The sequence below is a fragment of the Pleurodeles waltl genome, chromosome 7, assembly GCF_031143425.1.
Source record: "Pleurodeles waltl isolate 20211129_DDA chromosome 7, aPleWal1.hap1.20221129, whole genome shotgun sequence".
In the NCBI taxonomy this organism is placed as follows: Eukaryota; Metazoa; Chordata; class Amphibia; order Caudata; family Salamandridae; genus Pleurodeles; species Pleurodeles waltl.
Genome location: NC_090446.1, coordinates 204899932 through 204916422, shown reverse-complemented (window position 1 = coordinate 204916422; position 16491 = coordinate 204899932). Strand labels below are relative to the sequence as shown.

Genomic DNA, 16491 nt, shown 5'->3' with positions numbered 1-16491 from the left:
GTGACTCCAGGACCAGACAGGGAACCAAAATCAACACAGGTAAATTTTATGACACCATCCTCCCCACTGCCCATATAAAATGGTGAAAATTCTGCACTTTACAACACAGCCGATTAACCAACAGGATGAGAGAGACCTCTTAATTAGGATGACCAGATTTCTGAGATGCGAAAACTGGAAAGGGTCAGACAGAGAAGTAGGACTAAATTCTTTAGTCTTACTTCCATATCTGACCTGTCCCTTTTTGTGTTGTGTATGTGTATGATTTTTTTCTTTTTTTCTTTTTTTTAAATATATAATCATAATCAATCAATCAGGATATCCACCCTGCGCCCCTGCCCTCCTTCCCTCTCTCTCTCTCTTTTGAGAGAAGTCTGCAGTCCTTCTTCTGCGCTGCTTGGCAGCAACAGATAAATTACTTTGGTTATTTCATACTCCAGAAGGACCTGTGAAAGGAGAGCATACCTTTCAATTTTGTTTTTCAGCATGATTTGATCTTTGTCCAAAAAACTGGGTCATATATTTACAATTAATGGAAGCTTTGGGACTCCTGGACAGTCCTCTCAAAACCGGGACTGTCTGGAGAAATCCGGGACGCCTGTTCACCCTACTCTTAATATCTGTTTTAACTGAGTTTAAAATAAGTGTGCCTCACATAAAGAGCTAGTGGCACTCGTTTTGTTTCAGACTCCTTCCAGCTAGGTGGAAACTAATACCTTTGTGACAGGAAACAGTCATTAAAGTTGGCCCTTTAAAAGTGCCCAAGAGATGACTTGGGTTCAGTGTTGTTTTTAGTTTTCTAAGCTTTTGAATGCAAGCGATGTGCGTACTCTGTATGACTGTCAGATGCAGCAGTCTTTATGAGCAGTTACACTAATATCCATGTATGTAGTACTTCCTAAAAACTCTTTATTGGTAACAGAAGGACCTTTTTTTTCAATCCGAGAATAAATAATGGTTACTAAAAAAAAACAGCAGGTTTCTAAATTTATGCTTTGTAGTTTGCATGTGGATTCTTGATGGAGGTTCATAACTTACTAGGCTATATTTCAAGGATTATAAAATTGTCAAACATGGACCTCTGAAACAGGAGCAGTAACTACTGAGCTATCTTCTTAAAAAAAAAATCTGTTTGTCTCTGCCCCTTGCATGTTATAGGCTGCAACATGCACATTAACCCACTGTACTGTTTTAAGCTGTGACAAAAGTGCATACGGATTGCTCCAGCAGGTTAATTAACCTTAAGAATCATCTTACTGCTATTATACCACAGAAGCATCTGCGTATTCAAAAGGGCATGCAGAAGGTGCTTGAAGGCCATGTGTTATTTCAAAATATCGTTTGTTTGTGACATTTTAGTAACCCACAAAGGGGCTCTCATATGTGCCTGACAATTTGCAGTTTTTTTTTTTTAATGTATAAGTTGGCTGTCCAGTCCCGTGCCGCATAACTGAAGTCCTTGTGACTTTGCTTCTAGCGAGACTGTCTACCCATGCATGAAAGAGTGTAGTTGCTTCCTGGTGGCCAACATAAATAACCGCTCCCAGCATCAGAACCTGCCCCACCCTTTGAGGCCTCCTGGCGAAATTCCTAGTGCCTGGCAGGGCCTGTCCAGACCTGTGCAACATAATCGAGGAGCTGTTGCTGCCAAGTATCACCACATCTATGTTGGCGTCCGCCAGTTCTAGCTTTATAGCTAATAATAACGCCTTGTAAGAGGTTTATATAGTAATGTATATTTGCAATGTTAATACAAAACTGCAGTCCTCCACAATGCATTACAAAAACTGAGCTAAAAAGATTGGAATAACACATACCTCCACTTTGCAGCGCTGATTTTGTAGCTTTTTACTTCCCATGCACCAAGACCTAATTATTGACTGAGTGGTCTTAAACAGTGCTTGGGTGGTAACCCAGAACTCTCAGGATTTGTTTTGAGTCAGTGAGTCTGGTGAAAATATATATATATATATATATATATATATATACACTGGCTCCCCGTCAACAAGAGAATCACCTTCCGCCTCCTCACCCACGCACACAAAGCCCTACACGACCAAGGCCCGAGCTACCTCAACAGCCGAGTCAACTTCTACGCTCCCACGCGCCACCTCCGATCAGCCAACCACGCCCTCGCCGCCGTCCCCCGCATCCGAAGAGCGACTACAGGAGGAAGGTCCTTCTCCTACCTGGCCGCCAAGAACTGGAACTCCCTCCCGACCGACCTGCGCCTGACCCAAGACCACCTCTCCTTCAGGAAGAAGCTGAAGACCTGGCTATTCGAGCAGTAGCGGCACCCCCCCCCCCCAGCGCCTTGAGACCCTACGGGTATGTAGCGCGCTTTATAAGTGTCATTGATTGATTGATTGATTATATATAAAGGCACATGGTCACAAGGACCACTTCATATTAACTGAAATTTTGTTGGCTCAGACTGTGAAAGAGATGTGGTACAAAGCACCTTCTGGGCCATTCCTTGATGTCGTAGATGTTGCAAATGTCTCATAAAGAAAACAATGGCTACCCTAAAGTTAAATGTGGAAGACAAGATTGTATTTGGAACTTGATACTTAATAATGACAGGGACGAGATGGAGGTTATTATTGTGGGATACAGTTCAAGTTGTTCTAAAGGATTGTTGCATTTAATCATATTACACTTGCACAAGTGAGAGCCCCAGCTAGAGAAAACTTGGGCAGTTAGCCCTGAGGAGGAATGTAAGTGTGCAGTGTGTCAAGTTTGGCATATGGTTATGACATTTACTGCCCAGATGGAAGTATTGGATTTGGGCAGAACCAAATATGCACTTCCTATGGTAAAATGTGTATACTGCTCTTTTGGCAGTAATGCCGGACAATTATATGACAGTAAATTGATGGTGAAAATTGAGTTGGCAAGAGGGAAAGAGCAAAAGAAAACTGATGGGGATGATGTGGAAATAGGAGCTGTTTTGGGATGTTGATGAAGGCTTGTGTGGGTAGGCGTGAGTGGATGACACGGATGCTAGCATATGTTCATTACCAAACCAGAAACAAGTCATCATTAACCAAACAGAGGCCGTACATACTCTTAATACTATTGAAGAATTGTTTTGGGAAGAACAAGAAGTATGATAGATTAATTGAAACTTAATAAGTCACCAGGCTCGGGTGATTATAAGGCTGTGTTCTATATAATTATTTTTTTTCAATGTTAGTAACTATTTTAAGTCAGCTGTTCAGTTACTTTGGCATTAATGAATCTCTCTTCAACAGAGTGACGCAGTCTCATGATGGTACCCAATCCTGAGAAGCGCCCCAGGCTCTGACACATTCACACCAATACCAGAAACTATGATCACTGAATTGTTCAGCCTATTTTGTTGCATGAGTGCGATCTCTAATACCACCTGATTAGGCATCTGTTCGTCCCTTTTTGTCACAATCTTGATTTCACCGAAATATTGAAGAAAGGCGAGTTTTGAGCCTTGAGAAGAAATGGGAGGATCTAGGTAAGAAAATGGGTGGTTGAAAATGACAAAGAGGGACTATGGATTCTCAAATTCTTGAGAGATTCCACTACTCACAGGTTCTGCATTGAGATGGAAATGTTGATTGTTAAGGGAACACATTTTAAAAATGTGTGAATTGGGGAGGTGAGGGCAGGGTCTACTGAAGGCAATTGATATCGAATATATTTATACGATTTTGCTTGCAACAGTTCACTTAGGAAATATGTCACACCAGTGAAAACGAGAGGGAGTCCAGTGATTGGGATGGTGGAATACACAGCCCTAGGAGACATACATTGGAACAGGAGGGAGACCTTTTGCAAAATTGCCATGTATTTGTGTCATGCTCCTTAGAAACTACATCCTTGTGATGTTGATAAATATCACAGTATGCGTTCCTGGAAAAAAAAAATAGTAATTCCTTGAAGACAACCAATCACGGTTAGTAAACAGTTATTAAAAAAAGTTTACAAAATAAGTGGCTTTAATTTAAGTATAATCTATGATGGTAGTTAGGATTTCACTTGATTTTTTTTTAATATCTCTTCTTAGAGCCAAGCAGTCTGGGGGGGGGTTCGTTTTTTTTTTCTCCAATTTTTAAAAGCCCATAAATTTCCAGGCGATTTATTACATAAACTATAATAATAGTTGAATTAATACTTAACATTGATGGAGTCAGTACTGTGTAGATAGCGTTTTACAGTGGTGTACAGAATATCCGCATTCATCTTGAAACTAACCTCTTTGACAGGGTTACATGGCCTGAGGTAGATAAACCTCAGACATGGCTAGCGCCTTCACTCTTGGAAGAACAAACTACCAAAGTAGAATTAACTGTCACTGTTGATGTTCCACTCTGGAATAAATGTGTTGCTTTTTAAGATCATGACTAGGACAGATATCGTATCAAGACTATGCAGTTCCTAAGTTCGTCTCATGGGGGAACACCATTAGTCTCATACCCAGGCCAAGGAAGAGTCGGTGCAATATGAATATTCACAAGCAAAAGTCCTCACCCACCCAGATGGGTGGTGGTATTCATCATCGGGCAGGTCCTCATTGGGCTGGCAAAGCAGTGCCCAATAAGCCTCAAGGTTTTTTTTTTTGCGGGAGAATCTTTGGATGATTTACTGTGGTATTATTTGAGGCCACCCAAAATATTAACAATGCTTCTCTTTGCTTTGTGGCACATCATAGCCCATGGTATTCAAGACTCAGCCATATCAACAGACAATTATTTTGCGGCCAAAACGTTCGGTAGAACACTTCTAAACTTTATTAAAATAATTTTCTCTATGAAGCAGATTTACTGCATTTTGTAATGTCCTGCTTATCAAAGACCGTGGTATTTTCATTATTTTTACATTCTGTATGGAGTGTAAAAATAAGGATAGAAAAACCCTTGTAGACCTAATCCTAAAACAAGCCTTGAAACAAGACTCTGGGAATTACCTGGCCACCTAATAATTTTCACTGCTAATTTGTTCTTTTATTGTAAAATAGTATGTTATATATAGCCATGGTTTTTAAGAGAATGGTTCACCTAAAGCAACGCCTTCAAAGGTAAATGAAATCTTCTATTATGTAAATTAGTGTGTCTAACTTATTCTTATTATGTATATAAAGAATTGTATTTGTACTGGTGTATGGGGTAATCCCAGAAATAAACATATTTTGATAAGGATAGCATAAAGAGATCTAACTCTAATATTATATGGGTGTTAACTATTTAATGACTTGCGTAGTATGGTTCTCTGGCTTTTGTTTGTCATCTTTGTTGTTTAACTTTGCACATCTAGCACTGCTTCCATAAAGTTACATAAAAATGATTTTCACCCCAAAAACCTTAAAAGCAGAGTTAATTGCTGACCAGCTGTAATGCTGCTAAAAGACCAGGCCATAGTTTTTCATTATGAGGACACCTAAGTTAGATCCTCACGTTGATTTAGACATTATTCCTGATAGGTGAGTGTGATGGCAATTTTGTGTTTTATTTTTACTGCTTCTCAATTTAAATTTTAACTTGTCCTAGATAGGTTTATTAATTTGTTTTTATTATACTTCTCTGAAGTAGTAAATAGATGGTGTCCATTTTCATATGTAATCTGAATACACCTTAAGTTGAAAGTGAGACACTGTCAAATTAGGAGCACTCAGCACTTTATTTCTGAATGATTAATTACTGGCAGAGTAGAAACTGAACAAGAGTGAATGTGATACAAGTTAAATACAGCATAGTAACTGCAGTAACGCAGGGTAAATCAGACCTTAATTACCATAGTTGTCACTTTGTTGCACGTGGGTGTTTTCAGGGGTGTATCATTTTATAAAATATCTACTTGTCCATAAGACAAGTTGCTTCATAAATCTACCTGTCCTGTAGAAAAAATAAATCCACTTGTTCCTTTGGTGCCATGGGTCGACAAATTATGGCAGCCACAACATTATATAAGGTCTCCGGCGATAGCCTCTCTGATTGTGTCATACTAATGTAGGTTTATAATGCTAGCATTCCTCTTAGTTTGCCACCTTTCAGCAGATGTACATATTGGGACTTTAGATGGGGGGGGGGGGGTAAGCAATAGTTCAAAGGTTGAAATGTCCTTTTGAGTCTCTGCAAACCTACTTACTTGCATGTTGTGGGGGTTTTCATCATCCCTTCCCTAATCTTTTTTCCATACAGAGAAAGGTTGAAAATGTATACCTGATATGGGCAGAAGTAAAACTACTTCCGGGGTTGGGAAAAATTGGTAAGAGGGAAAGTAAACCTGTAAAAGCTCAACAGATTTTTTGCATGAGCAAATTTACCCATACATATTTGCTCGTGCTAATATGCAGTTCACCAATATTATCTAGGAGTACTTTCCTAGCCTAATTGTGTAAATTCTTCTGAATTAATGAAAGCTGTAAATCTGCACTAACGCAAGGACATATACCATGGGTGCACGGTTGTGATTTTCTTTAACAATTAGGTGCCTAATTGGTTATCCGAGACCTTTTTGTTTTTATTAAAATCTCTCTCTATAAGCTGGCTTCAATGTGAGTGACGGCATTCTGCTCTTTGACAAGGAGCATATTGCCACAGAAAGTAGCTTTATTCACTGCCAGAAACTTCTATGGCAATGTGAGCTTTTCAAGATCATAAAATATATTTGCTTTACGCCAATGTTTGTTATGATGGTAAAGGCCCAACAGTTCCCACAACAATGTTTAAAAAAAAGAAAATAAGAAAAAATAAGAAAGAAAGAAAAAAACATACCAGCACAAGACACATTGACAAAACAAAAAGGCTGACAAGCTATGTCAGACCTATTGGATTTGCCAATGTTTGTTCATTTTTATGTTTCTCAGATACTTGTTGAAAATGGTTACACTAATTTGTTTTTCCTAGTTGTATTTTGTTAATGTTTTATTTTTAAAGCAAAAAATCATCAGTCTTGCTTTCAAGCTTCTGCAAATATTTGCATTTAACATTGAGAGCATTCTGGGAGCATGATACATAGCCTCATATTGTTAACCTTTGCAAAAGTGTGTGTATACATTTTTATATTGGCACAACTGTCAGTAAGCAGTACGGGCATACAACATTTTCTTGGTGCTCTCCCTAATAATAACGGCTTTGCACAAATGATCCATAAATACAAGTTTGAACAGACAGCAATAACACATACATACAATTGTTAACTGATCCACAGTGTGGTACAGTAACCTGGCCGCCAAAGGGTTTGTGGTGAATGGGGTTGGGCCTTAATGTCCTAAGGGCAAAATAATTGAAAACTTGTTGTCCTTGACCCAAAGCAATATATCCTGGGCATCGAGCTTTAGGAGTTCCATGCCCCTTTGATTTGGGAAGGATAGCAGCAATTGAGGATTAGTAGTTTTATGCCGTAGGGAATGTCCATATGCTTAGGACAAGTATGCCGGAACAGCAGTAATTAAAAACAAAAAAAAAGGGAAAAGAATGCCTTTTAGTCAGTGGTTCTCAACCTTTAGACTTTTGTGGACTCCCCACTTCATCTTTCCTGGAACCTGGGGACTCCCACTGAATCATTATTGGAATCTGGGGATTCCCTCAGTGAGTCATTACTGGTACCCGGATACCCTGGCCCAAACATTGTTGATAATTTGAAACACAAAACAATCTTCAGAAACAAGCATTCATCAAACAAATAACACATTTTATTTAAATTGCAAACAAATATAAGGTTTTAAAAATCTAATTTTAGTTTGAAGGATGGAGCTTTTCTAAGTTCAACTGAAACCACACATAGTCCATGCTATATTCTGTTTGATGCACTGCTCCCACAAATCAATCTGAAGATACTAATTTAATTTTTACTCTCTAATTTCAAATTCCTTGACATTTACAATATGTTTTGAAATGTTCAACTGTACATTTAGCCACTTCATTAATCATTTTTTAAAAAATGTCTAAGCAGTTGTGGACCCCATGAGGTGGCTTTGTGGACCCCCAGGGGTCCTCGGACCACATGTTGGGAACCACTGCTCTGTGTGCCTGGAATTGCAGCAATAATGCATCTCTAATACAAGGAGTTCAAGTGAGGAAGCTGGTAAGAATGTTCACTGAATTAAACTCCCAACTAAGAGCTGTTAAAGTTTGCATGGCATAAGTTAGAATCTCGCTAGACTTTGTTCCCTTCCTTCCCACTCTCTTCACCACCCCCTGCAGAGGCTACTCATCGAAGTACTGTTGACCTAGGTAAAGGTAATATGTCAGGTATAACTAAACTGTTTAAAATTGGGGTGGCGTAAATTATGAAAATTGTCCATAAAGAAGTTAGTAATTGTGTAATCTGCCTCTTATCAAGCTTCCTATATATCCTATGCTGGGTGAACATGAACATATTTTCTTGTACCATCTTCATAACATTACAGATTGCCATTTGTTTTCTGTTCCTAACACTTCGATGCTGTTATCTGAGAATGTAAATGCAGTGAATCCTATATTATCATTTGTTCCACACTAAGTTCAACTGACATTCCTTTTGATTGATTTTTTTTCAGGACACCGGGGTTGGTAAATCAAGCATAGTGTGGCGTTTTGTGGAAGACAGCTTTGACCCTAACATCAATCCAACAATAGGGTAAGAAGTAGCACTAACTGAATTTGAGGCGTCTAATTGGCTAATAAACTAATTCCAGCTTTACATTTTTCACTGTGCTCTAGCTATTGCTAGCTCAGTGGTATTCTCGAAAACTGCATTTTCTTCTTATAAGTGGTCCAGTATGTCTATGTCCAGTACATTTGAATGCATGCCAAGCTCTTGCTTTGTATTTTGCACTAGAGGTAGGCATGTATTAGTCAACTGTGGGTGGCCATTATTGTAGGTAATTGTCATGAAGACACAATTCTCAGAATGTTCTTGCATTGTATTGGTAAATGCAATTCTCCCTTAAATACTGTCTTTTGCCCTCTAGTACTGAGCCCTTCTTTTGAGATATGGGTACGTCTAGTGGTTTGTGATGGCCCTTGAAGGGACCTGAGAAAATGGTGAACAGCTGTTAAACATTTTCAAGGGAGCGGTCAACATTTCCTGTTTTTGCGGTTTATCTCTATTTGTGCTCTTTGGAGCAAGCAGGTGTGAATTAAGCAAAATATTTGTTTTTGTTTGCTCTCAATTACACAAAACGTAATAGTTAAAAAAAATAAAAATAAATTCGAAGCATGTGGGGGGAAGAGACATGACTAGAACAAATTTGTGTAATTTTTTTTTTCTTTGAAACTCGCATATATAAATAATAATGTACAATTAGGTCTGCCAGACTGTTAAGGTGCCTGTTGTTTGTTCAGTAGTCTGGGAGCCAGAAAATCACCAACCGAGCAGTGGCTCACAGTTGGTTTTCATTGTGCATCAACCATGGGTCACTTGATAATGAGAAATTAAAATGAATTAAGTATGAAGCAAAGCTACACAACTTTACCAGTTCAAATTTTGTATTCCTCATAGTGACCGATGATTGTGAGTGAATCTTTTCACCAAGCTTTGGCAAAGCTGATAGGTCTGGTTTATGAATGTGCTGTCACGCCACACCTAAAAATCCATGTCTGTAATTGATTGCCTCCTCTCGTCTGGGCTGCTCCCAAAGAAATATGTCATAAATTATCATGTTATCTAAGACACTTTAATAGCATTACAAAGGCGTGTGTGTGCCCCTGAAAATTCTCACACTGTCAGATGGATTTAATAAACAAAATGATCACAGCTGTGTGGATGATAAGCATTTTTTTTTGTGGAAGCACACAACTTCTGCCCACCCAGAATGTACTCCGTGCTCCCAACATGTGTGCGGAGCTAACACCCCTCTCTTGGTGGTTCTAGTGTAACTGTCTGTTGGCAGCAGACTACAAAAAGTGCTTTCGAGTGGAAATTGACTAACCGTAGCAGGGGTGTGGTATTTAATAAAATATCTACTTGTTCATGAGGCAGGTTGCTTCATAAATCTACTTGTCCTGTAAAAGAAAATCTACTTGTCCCTTTGGTGCCATGTAATGAAGTCACAAATTATGGCAGCTATCTCATTATGCAAGATTATGCCAGGTTAATACTATAGTAGGGCTCAAATACTAGCAACTTCAAACCCTACTATAGCAATTTTCTTATTTTGCCACTGATCCCCAGATCTACATACTGGGGCTGGAGGAAGCAGTAAGGAAAATGGTCTTGGGCATGAATGCCTTTGAGTCTGTGCAGACCTACTAAAATGTATGTTTCAAGATTTTCTCAAGCTCTTCTCTAATCTTTTCCCTTAATGAGAAAGGTTGGACATTTACCTCTGGCAAGGGCAGAAGTAGAAGTTCTTCCAGAGTTGGGGAAAAAGTGGTTGGAGGGAAAGTGAACTTGTAAACGCTCAAGGGATTGTTGCATGAGCAAATCTACACATGCATATTTATTCATGCAAAAATACAGCTCACAAATATGTTCTAGGAGTATGATTTCCTGGTCTGCATATGTAAATTCTTGTGAATTCGTGAAAGCCACTAATGCAGAGACACATACCATGGGTGCAGTTTTGTGACTTTCTTTAGCCCCCAATTTGGTGTTTTACCAAGACATTTTGGTTTTATTAAAATTCTCTTTGTCTCCCACTCCATCGGCTAGCTTTTCTGTGAGTGATGGCATTCTGCTCTTCCACAAGGAGCATATTGGCACACAAAGTCGTTTTGTTCAGTGCCAAGAACTACTGTGGCTATGTGTGCTTTTTTGTTTTAAGACCACTTTTTTTTTTTTCTTCCAAAGTTTATTTCAATGGTGAGAGCCTGGCAGCTCCCACAACAATAGTATTACAAAGGCCCTATCAAATCAAGCCACACATTGACAAAACCAAAAAACTGACCACTAGTGTTGGAACGGTTGACTTAGCCAGTGCCTGTTTATTTTCATGTTTCCCATAATCTTGTTATACAATCTTGTTTTCAGTAGTACAGTGTGACCTTCTAACATTTAATTAGATTGCTTACCTTATTAATAAAGGCTTTGCATCAATGAACCATCAATACAAGTTTGAACAGCATTACCATGTGGCCATAAATATTAGCCCAACTGCAGACAGTTCACTTTGCTGTGAACTGGCAGCCAAAGGGTTTGTGCTGCTGAGGGTGGGGCCTACTTGTCCCAAGGACAAAACAAACATGAAGTCTTATTGTCCTTGACCCCCAAACAATATGTCCTAGGCGTTGGGCTATAGGAATTCTTACCCCTGCAGTAGGACGCTTGGAATATAGAGCATTTCATTATACATAAGCAAAAGTCTTAACATCCTTCCGATTAAAAGCACAACCCCTGTTGTGTGGGTTATCTATATCCCAAGACCGGCAATGCCCTTAACCACAGCTTCTGAAAGGTGTGTTTATTTTAAATCTAGAAAGCCTTGCAAAGCAGCAGGTGGCTGCTGTATTAGTCTACCAACTCCAAATATTTTTGAAAAGCAAAGGCCCAGTTGTGTAGCCTGTATGGATGACAGAAGGTGGTGTTGCGTATATTTTTATTTTCTTAAATGGGAAAGCCCTGTAAACAAATCTATGCCAAAAACACCTCAGTTTCCATGTGGATGGCTGCAGCATTTGGGGTCAGAAACCACTGCGCTAATGGCATGCATACACCACTTGGCATTTGTAAAAACTGATGACCAGGGATGTCCATATTAATGTGATGTTCCTGGAACCCACCAGGAATGCCTTTCAAGAGTAAAAGTGTAAGTGAAAATTATACTTGTCAAAATTGTCACACAAAATTGTGCTAACTTGGGTGTCCAGACTATTTTCAAATAAATTATAACTTTGTGCTTTACTACAAATCTCATAGTAAAATCAGTGCTTCGGGTATTAGGTGGGTCTCTTGTACTGCAATGGTACAAACCTATGATCATATGAAGTTAACATGGTTTTCACATAGTGCCAGATTGCTTTTATAGCTCTTGCGATTTCCCTAGCTCCACATGTGGCATAATGATTTCTTTGTGAGATGTTAGTGTATGGAGGGTGATTGAGCTTTTACAGTTGGCTGGAATATTCTAGATATTTCTTCTATATAAATGTTAGGCAGTTTTATCAATTTTTTGTTTCTTCCTTGCCCACTTTCAAATCCAATCAGGGTTTATAAAGCACAACTACTCACCCGTAAGGGTCTCTCTGAGCTTCAGTTGAAGAGCCTGGTCTTAAGGTCCTTCCTGAACTGAGGTGGCGATAGTGACTGCCTGAGAGGCAGGGTTTTCCAGCTATTTACTGTGAGGTAGGCAAAGGATCTTCCACCAGGTGAGGTCTTTCATATGCAGGGTACTGTGGTTAGTGCTTGTTCAGCAGAGAGTTCTGGTAGGGGAGTAGAAGGTGATGCATTGGTTGAGGAAGACCGGTCCTAGGTCGTTGAGGACCTTGTTAGCATGGATGAGGAGCTTGAAGTTAATTTTCTTGTTAGGAAGCCAGTGGAGGTCTCTTAGGTGACTGGAGATGTGTTCATGGCAGGAGATGTCCAGGATGAGTCTGGCAGAGGCATTTTGGATGTGCAGTAGTTTAGCTAGGTTCTTCTGGGTGGTACCGGTGTAGAGGGTGTTGCTAAGGTCAAGTCTGCTGGTAACCAGAGCATGGGTTACAGTTTTGCGGCAGTCCTTAGGGATCCATTTGTAGATCTCCTGGAGAAGTCAGAGTGTGTGAAAGGAGGAGGATGCAACTGAGATGACTTTGTGGGTCGCGATGAGTCCAGGATGAAGCATAGGTTACATGCGTGGTTTGTTGAGGGGGGGGGGGGTTGCCAAGGGTCGATGGCCGCCAGGAGTCGTTACAGGCTGATGTAGATGGTCCCACGATGAGGATCCCGGTCTTGTCTGAGTTGAGCTTGAGGCAGCTGTCCTTCATCCAGGCAGCAACAGCTTCCATCCCATTGCGGGGCTTCTTCTTGGCAGTAGTGGGGTTTTCGATCAGTGAGATGATCAGCTTGGTATCGTCGGCATAGGAAACTATGTTCTGTCCGTGGTCCCTGACCATGAATGCGAGCGGGGCCATGTAGACGTTAAAGAAAGTGATGCTCGGGGAGGGGCCCTGTGGAACTCTGCAGCTGATCTTCGTGGGTTCTGATTAGCAAGGCAGGAGTCGCATTCTGTTTTCTACCAGACCGGAAGGAGCGTATCCATTGTAAGGCCTTTCTGCGGATGCCAGCTGCATGGAGCAGAGGGTGTGGTGTGAAACAGTGTCGAAAGCAGCTGATAGGTCCAGAAGAATGAAGGCTGCCGTATGGCCGTGGCCTAAGAGTGAGCAGATGTCATCTGTGGTGGTGAGGAGGGTGGTTTCTGTGCTGTGATTGCTCCTGAAACCTGATTGGGAGGTGTCCAGGATGTTGTTGTCCTTAATGTGCTTACAGAGCTAGGCCTTGATTGCCTTTTCGATGACCTTGGCTGGGAAAGGCAGCAGAGAGATGGGTCGGTAATTTTTTAGGTCGGGGGGGGTGGAGGGTGATCGTTTGAGATTTCTTTAAGACGAGTTGATCTCAGCATGCTTCCAGTCCACTGTGAAGGTGGGGAAACAGTTGAGGGCGTGCCGCAGCTCAGTGGGATAGATGTGTTGGCCTTGTTGAAGATGTAGTGAGGACAGGAATATGTAGGGGCTCTGGAGTAGATGTTGCTTATGATGGTGCAGGGTCTCGTCTGTAGTGAGGGTGGTCCGGCAGTGCAGGGTCTGCTGTGGTTCAATAGGACAGATCTGGGGGTTGTTGGAGGGCTCGGAGGTTCTTGGGAGCCGAAGATGCCGTTAAACTTTGTACGTCTTTCTGGGTAGGTAATTGTTTTGGATACATGCACCTGCAGTACTCTGAATTCCCCTGGATCTCTAGCGTTCATTAAGGAAGGGCTATCTGAGTGCTGAAGAAACCCCAGTCTCATTTACTGTGGTTGTCCAGGAAATTGATAGTAAGATGAAACGGAGAAGCTATTTGCTGAAAAGACTAGTGCATCTTCATAAAATTCCATATATTTGCAATACATAACATTATTTACAAGACGGAAAATTAGTTTTGTCATCAACTGGTAAAGTGTCAGAAAAATGTCGATTTGTAGAGTGTTAGAAAATGAAAAGGTGATATTTGAGGACAAAAGTACTTCTTTACAAAATGTTAAAGCTTGTATTTGGATGCTGTTTTTTTTATTTTTTTTAACATTCTTGGTGCCAAAACGAGTTAAAATATGCTAATGCTGATATTTGGGTGATAATTCAGACTGATTGGGAGGCACGTATTGCTTCTGAAGTACTGTTAGGTCCTCGAATGCATAGGGCAATTTTCAAATGGCAGTACAGCAATGTGAAGACATTTTATGATCTAGAATGTTTATTATAACCTGAATTTTTATATAAATCGCCTATGTTCTACGAAATAGATTTAGTTTATCATTTCTGTATATGCCCGTAATATCTGGCTAAATTGAGGAAGATGGCACTTTAATAAATCTGCTCAGATTGTGCAGTCTCTATTAGGCTATGACAACGGAGAGGAAGCTGGGTCTTACTTATTTTTCTTCTTTTTGTGTTACATTTAAATACTTTTTTCTTCTTTCTTGAGCAGTTCAGGTCCAAGTAGAGAGAAAATGTATTTATAAAATAGAAAAGCAGGGGAAAGCTTGTTTATTAAGGATAGACAGCACCAAATATTGGAGAAGCCTTTTTAAGGTAATCACTTCCCAGGAAAATATTTTTCTTCATTGAATGAGTTATGTATGAAAACCTGACTGGAACTCTGAATAAGGCTTTTTTTTATGGCCTTAAAAAAGCTTCAAAAGAGGCCTGGCTCTGTTTTATATTATGTTTTCGAGTCTTCTCCTATCCAAGTATATTCTTGTATTTGATCATCAATAATTAACTTGAAGGGGTCCGCTTGGGAAAATGTAAAGAAATTAATGTTACGTTTTGAAAAATGTACAGATGGTCTTTCAGATTGTGTACCTGGAATGGAATTTTCTGTACATTTCTTTGGGAAGGTATGCCATTAGGTAAGCTGTTTGACTATAAGCCCATACCTCCTTGCTTCCCCCAAAACACACTGAGGATAGTTAGGATCTTGATATGGTCTTTTGAATCTTTAACATGTACCTTTTTAATCACTGTCTCAAACCCCTTTGGAAGATTGTGATTTAGAAAATGCAGCGTTTTGGCCCCATTTTGCTCCCTTGTCATAACTAAGGTAAATCATATAACTTATTTATTCCACCTGTTTTAAAGTTCACTAGTAGCCACTGTAGTTAGTCACACTGTTTAATGTTTTCCATTGAGGAATAACGTTTGCTCAAGGGCCCAAATGGCTTTTGTTTTTGTATAACGCCGCTCTTAAAGCAAAGCTTGTTGACTATACGCTGCATTTAATGGGACTCCCATGCATGCCAGTACTCCAGATTTAGGTGGGGGGAATTCTGACTTCAAGGTAAGAGAAATGCTGTTATTCTAGTTTTAGTCTAATTCGAATTCCCTCCTATCAGTTACTGTGTTCAACTAAATTCCTCTTCTTTTTTTTTTAATCTCCATTTAATAGAGGTGCTGAATAAAATGAAAATATGATGGTACTAACCCTTACAGGAGTGGACACCATTCTTTTCCAGTGTGTCAAACCTTTGTAAGAAAGTTTGATATTCCTCTATCAATATACTCACCTTCCTCCCTGCTCATTACCACGTTTAGAAAACTCATCCTTTGTCTCCCAAGAGAAACACTCATAAGCAGACTGAGTATTTTTCTCCTGCAAGCCCCCAATACAAAGTAGAGTACAAAATACAACCAAAAAAGATCTTCAGATTTATGAAACTCACAATCACATCCAAGAAATTGGATGGTCAAAACGAACCCTTATGTGTTACCTAATTGCAGACACCCACCAGCGAGGTAATCTCTCCTTCCTAGGAAGGGGCATCACACCCCTACAGGTACTGTGTTAAAACTCTGAGAAGTGTTCTACACTATGTCTAGTTATTACCTCCCTGTTAACTGAGCTATAACCCAATCTTCTCATCAGGTGCTGGGATGTCTCCTTTTGCCACTTAAGGTATTTATCTGGAACCTGCAAGAGTCTGACTCCATCTGCTCCGTAGCTCGAAAATGCAAGTCATTTGACAATGGCTGTGGAGCATCATCAGTGCGAATAAACCCCCCCCCCCCCCCACCCCCCTCGCCATGAGATCTAATCATCATTGTGGCCACTAACAAGCCCACTGTGTTGGTAATCCTTGGTAGTGAATGGTTTGAGTCCGGCAGCTTGTCCGTTTCCTGCAGCCTGTCACAGTCATGTTGAAATCTACCTGCCAAATGGTCATTGAGGTCCAGGGCCCAGTCACTGAATAGCCTGACTCCTTGTTATTCCCAACAGGCTACTACAAGGTTCATTGCCCCCTGTGCCTACCAAATGACTAGTCTGGCTCGAGTCCTAAAAAAAACTCATTACCTCCTGCCTCCTAGAAGAAGATACAGTGATACCTTTATCTCAGGCTTCCCAATAAAGGGCGGCTTACGATGT

General features: G+C 40.2%; 1 protein-coding gene across 1 annotated transcript in view; it reads left to right on the top strand.

Moving 5' to 3' along the window:
- Positions 1 to 16491, top strand: part of RAB22A (RAB22A, member RAS oncogene family) — a 167732-nt gene that overhangs the window by 8022 nt on the left and 143219 nt on the right. The window contains exon 2 of the mRNA XM_069243579.1: positions 8516 to 8595. Coding sequence (XP_069099680.1) covers positions 8516 to 8595 — 80 coding nt within the window. The remainder of the gene's footprint in view (positions 1 to 8515; positions 8596 to 16491) is intronic.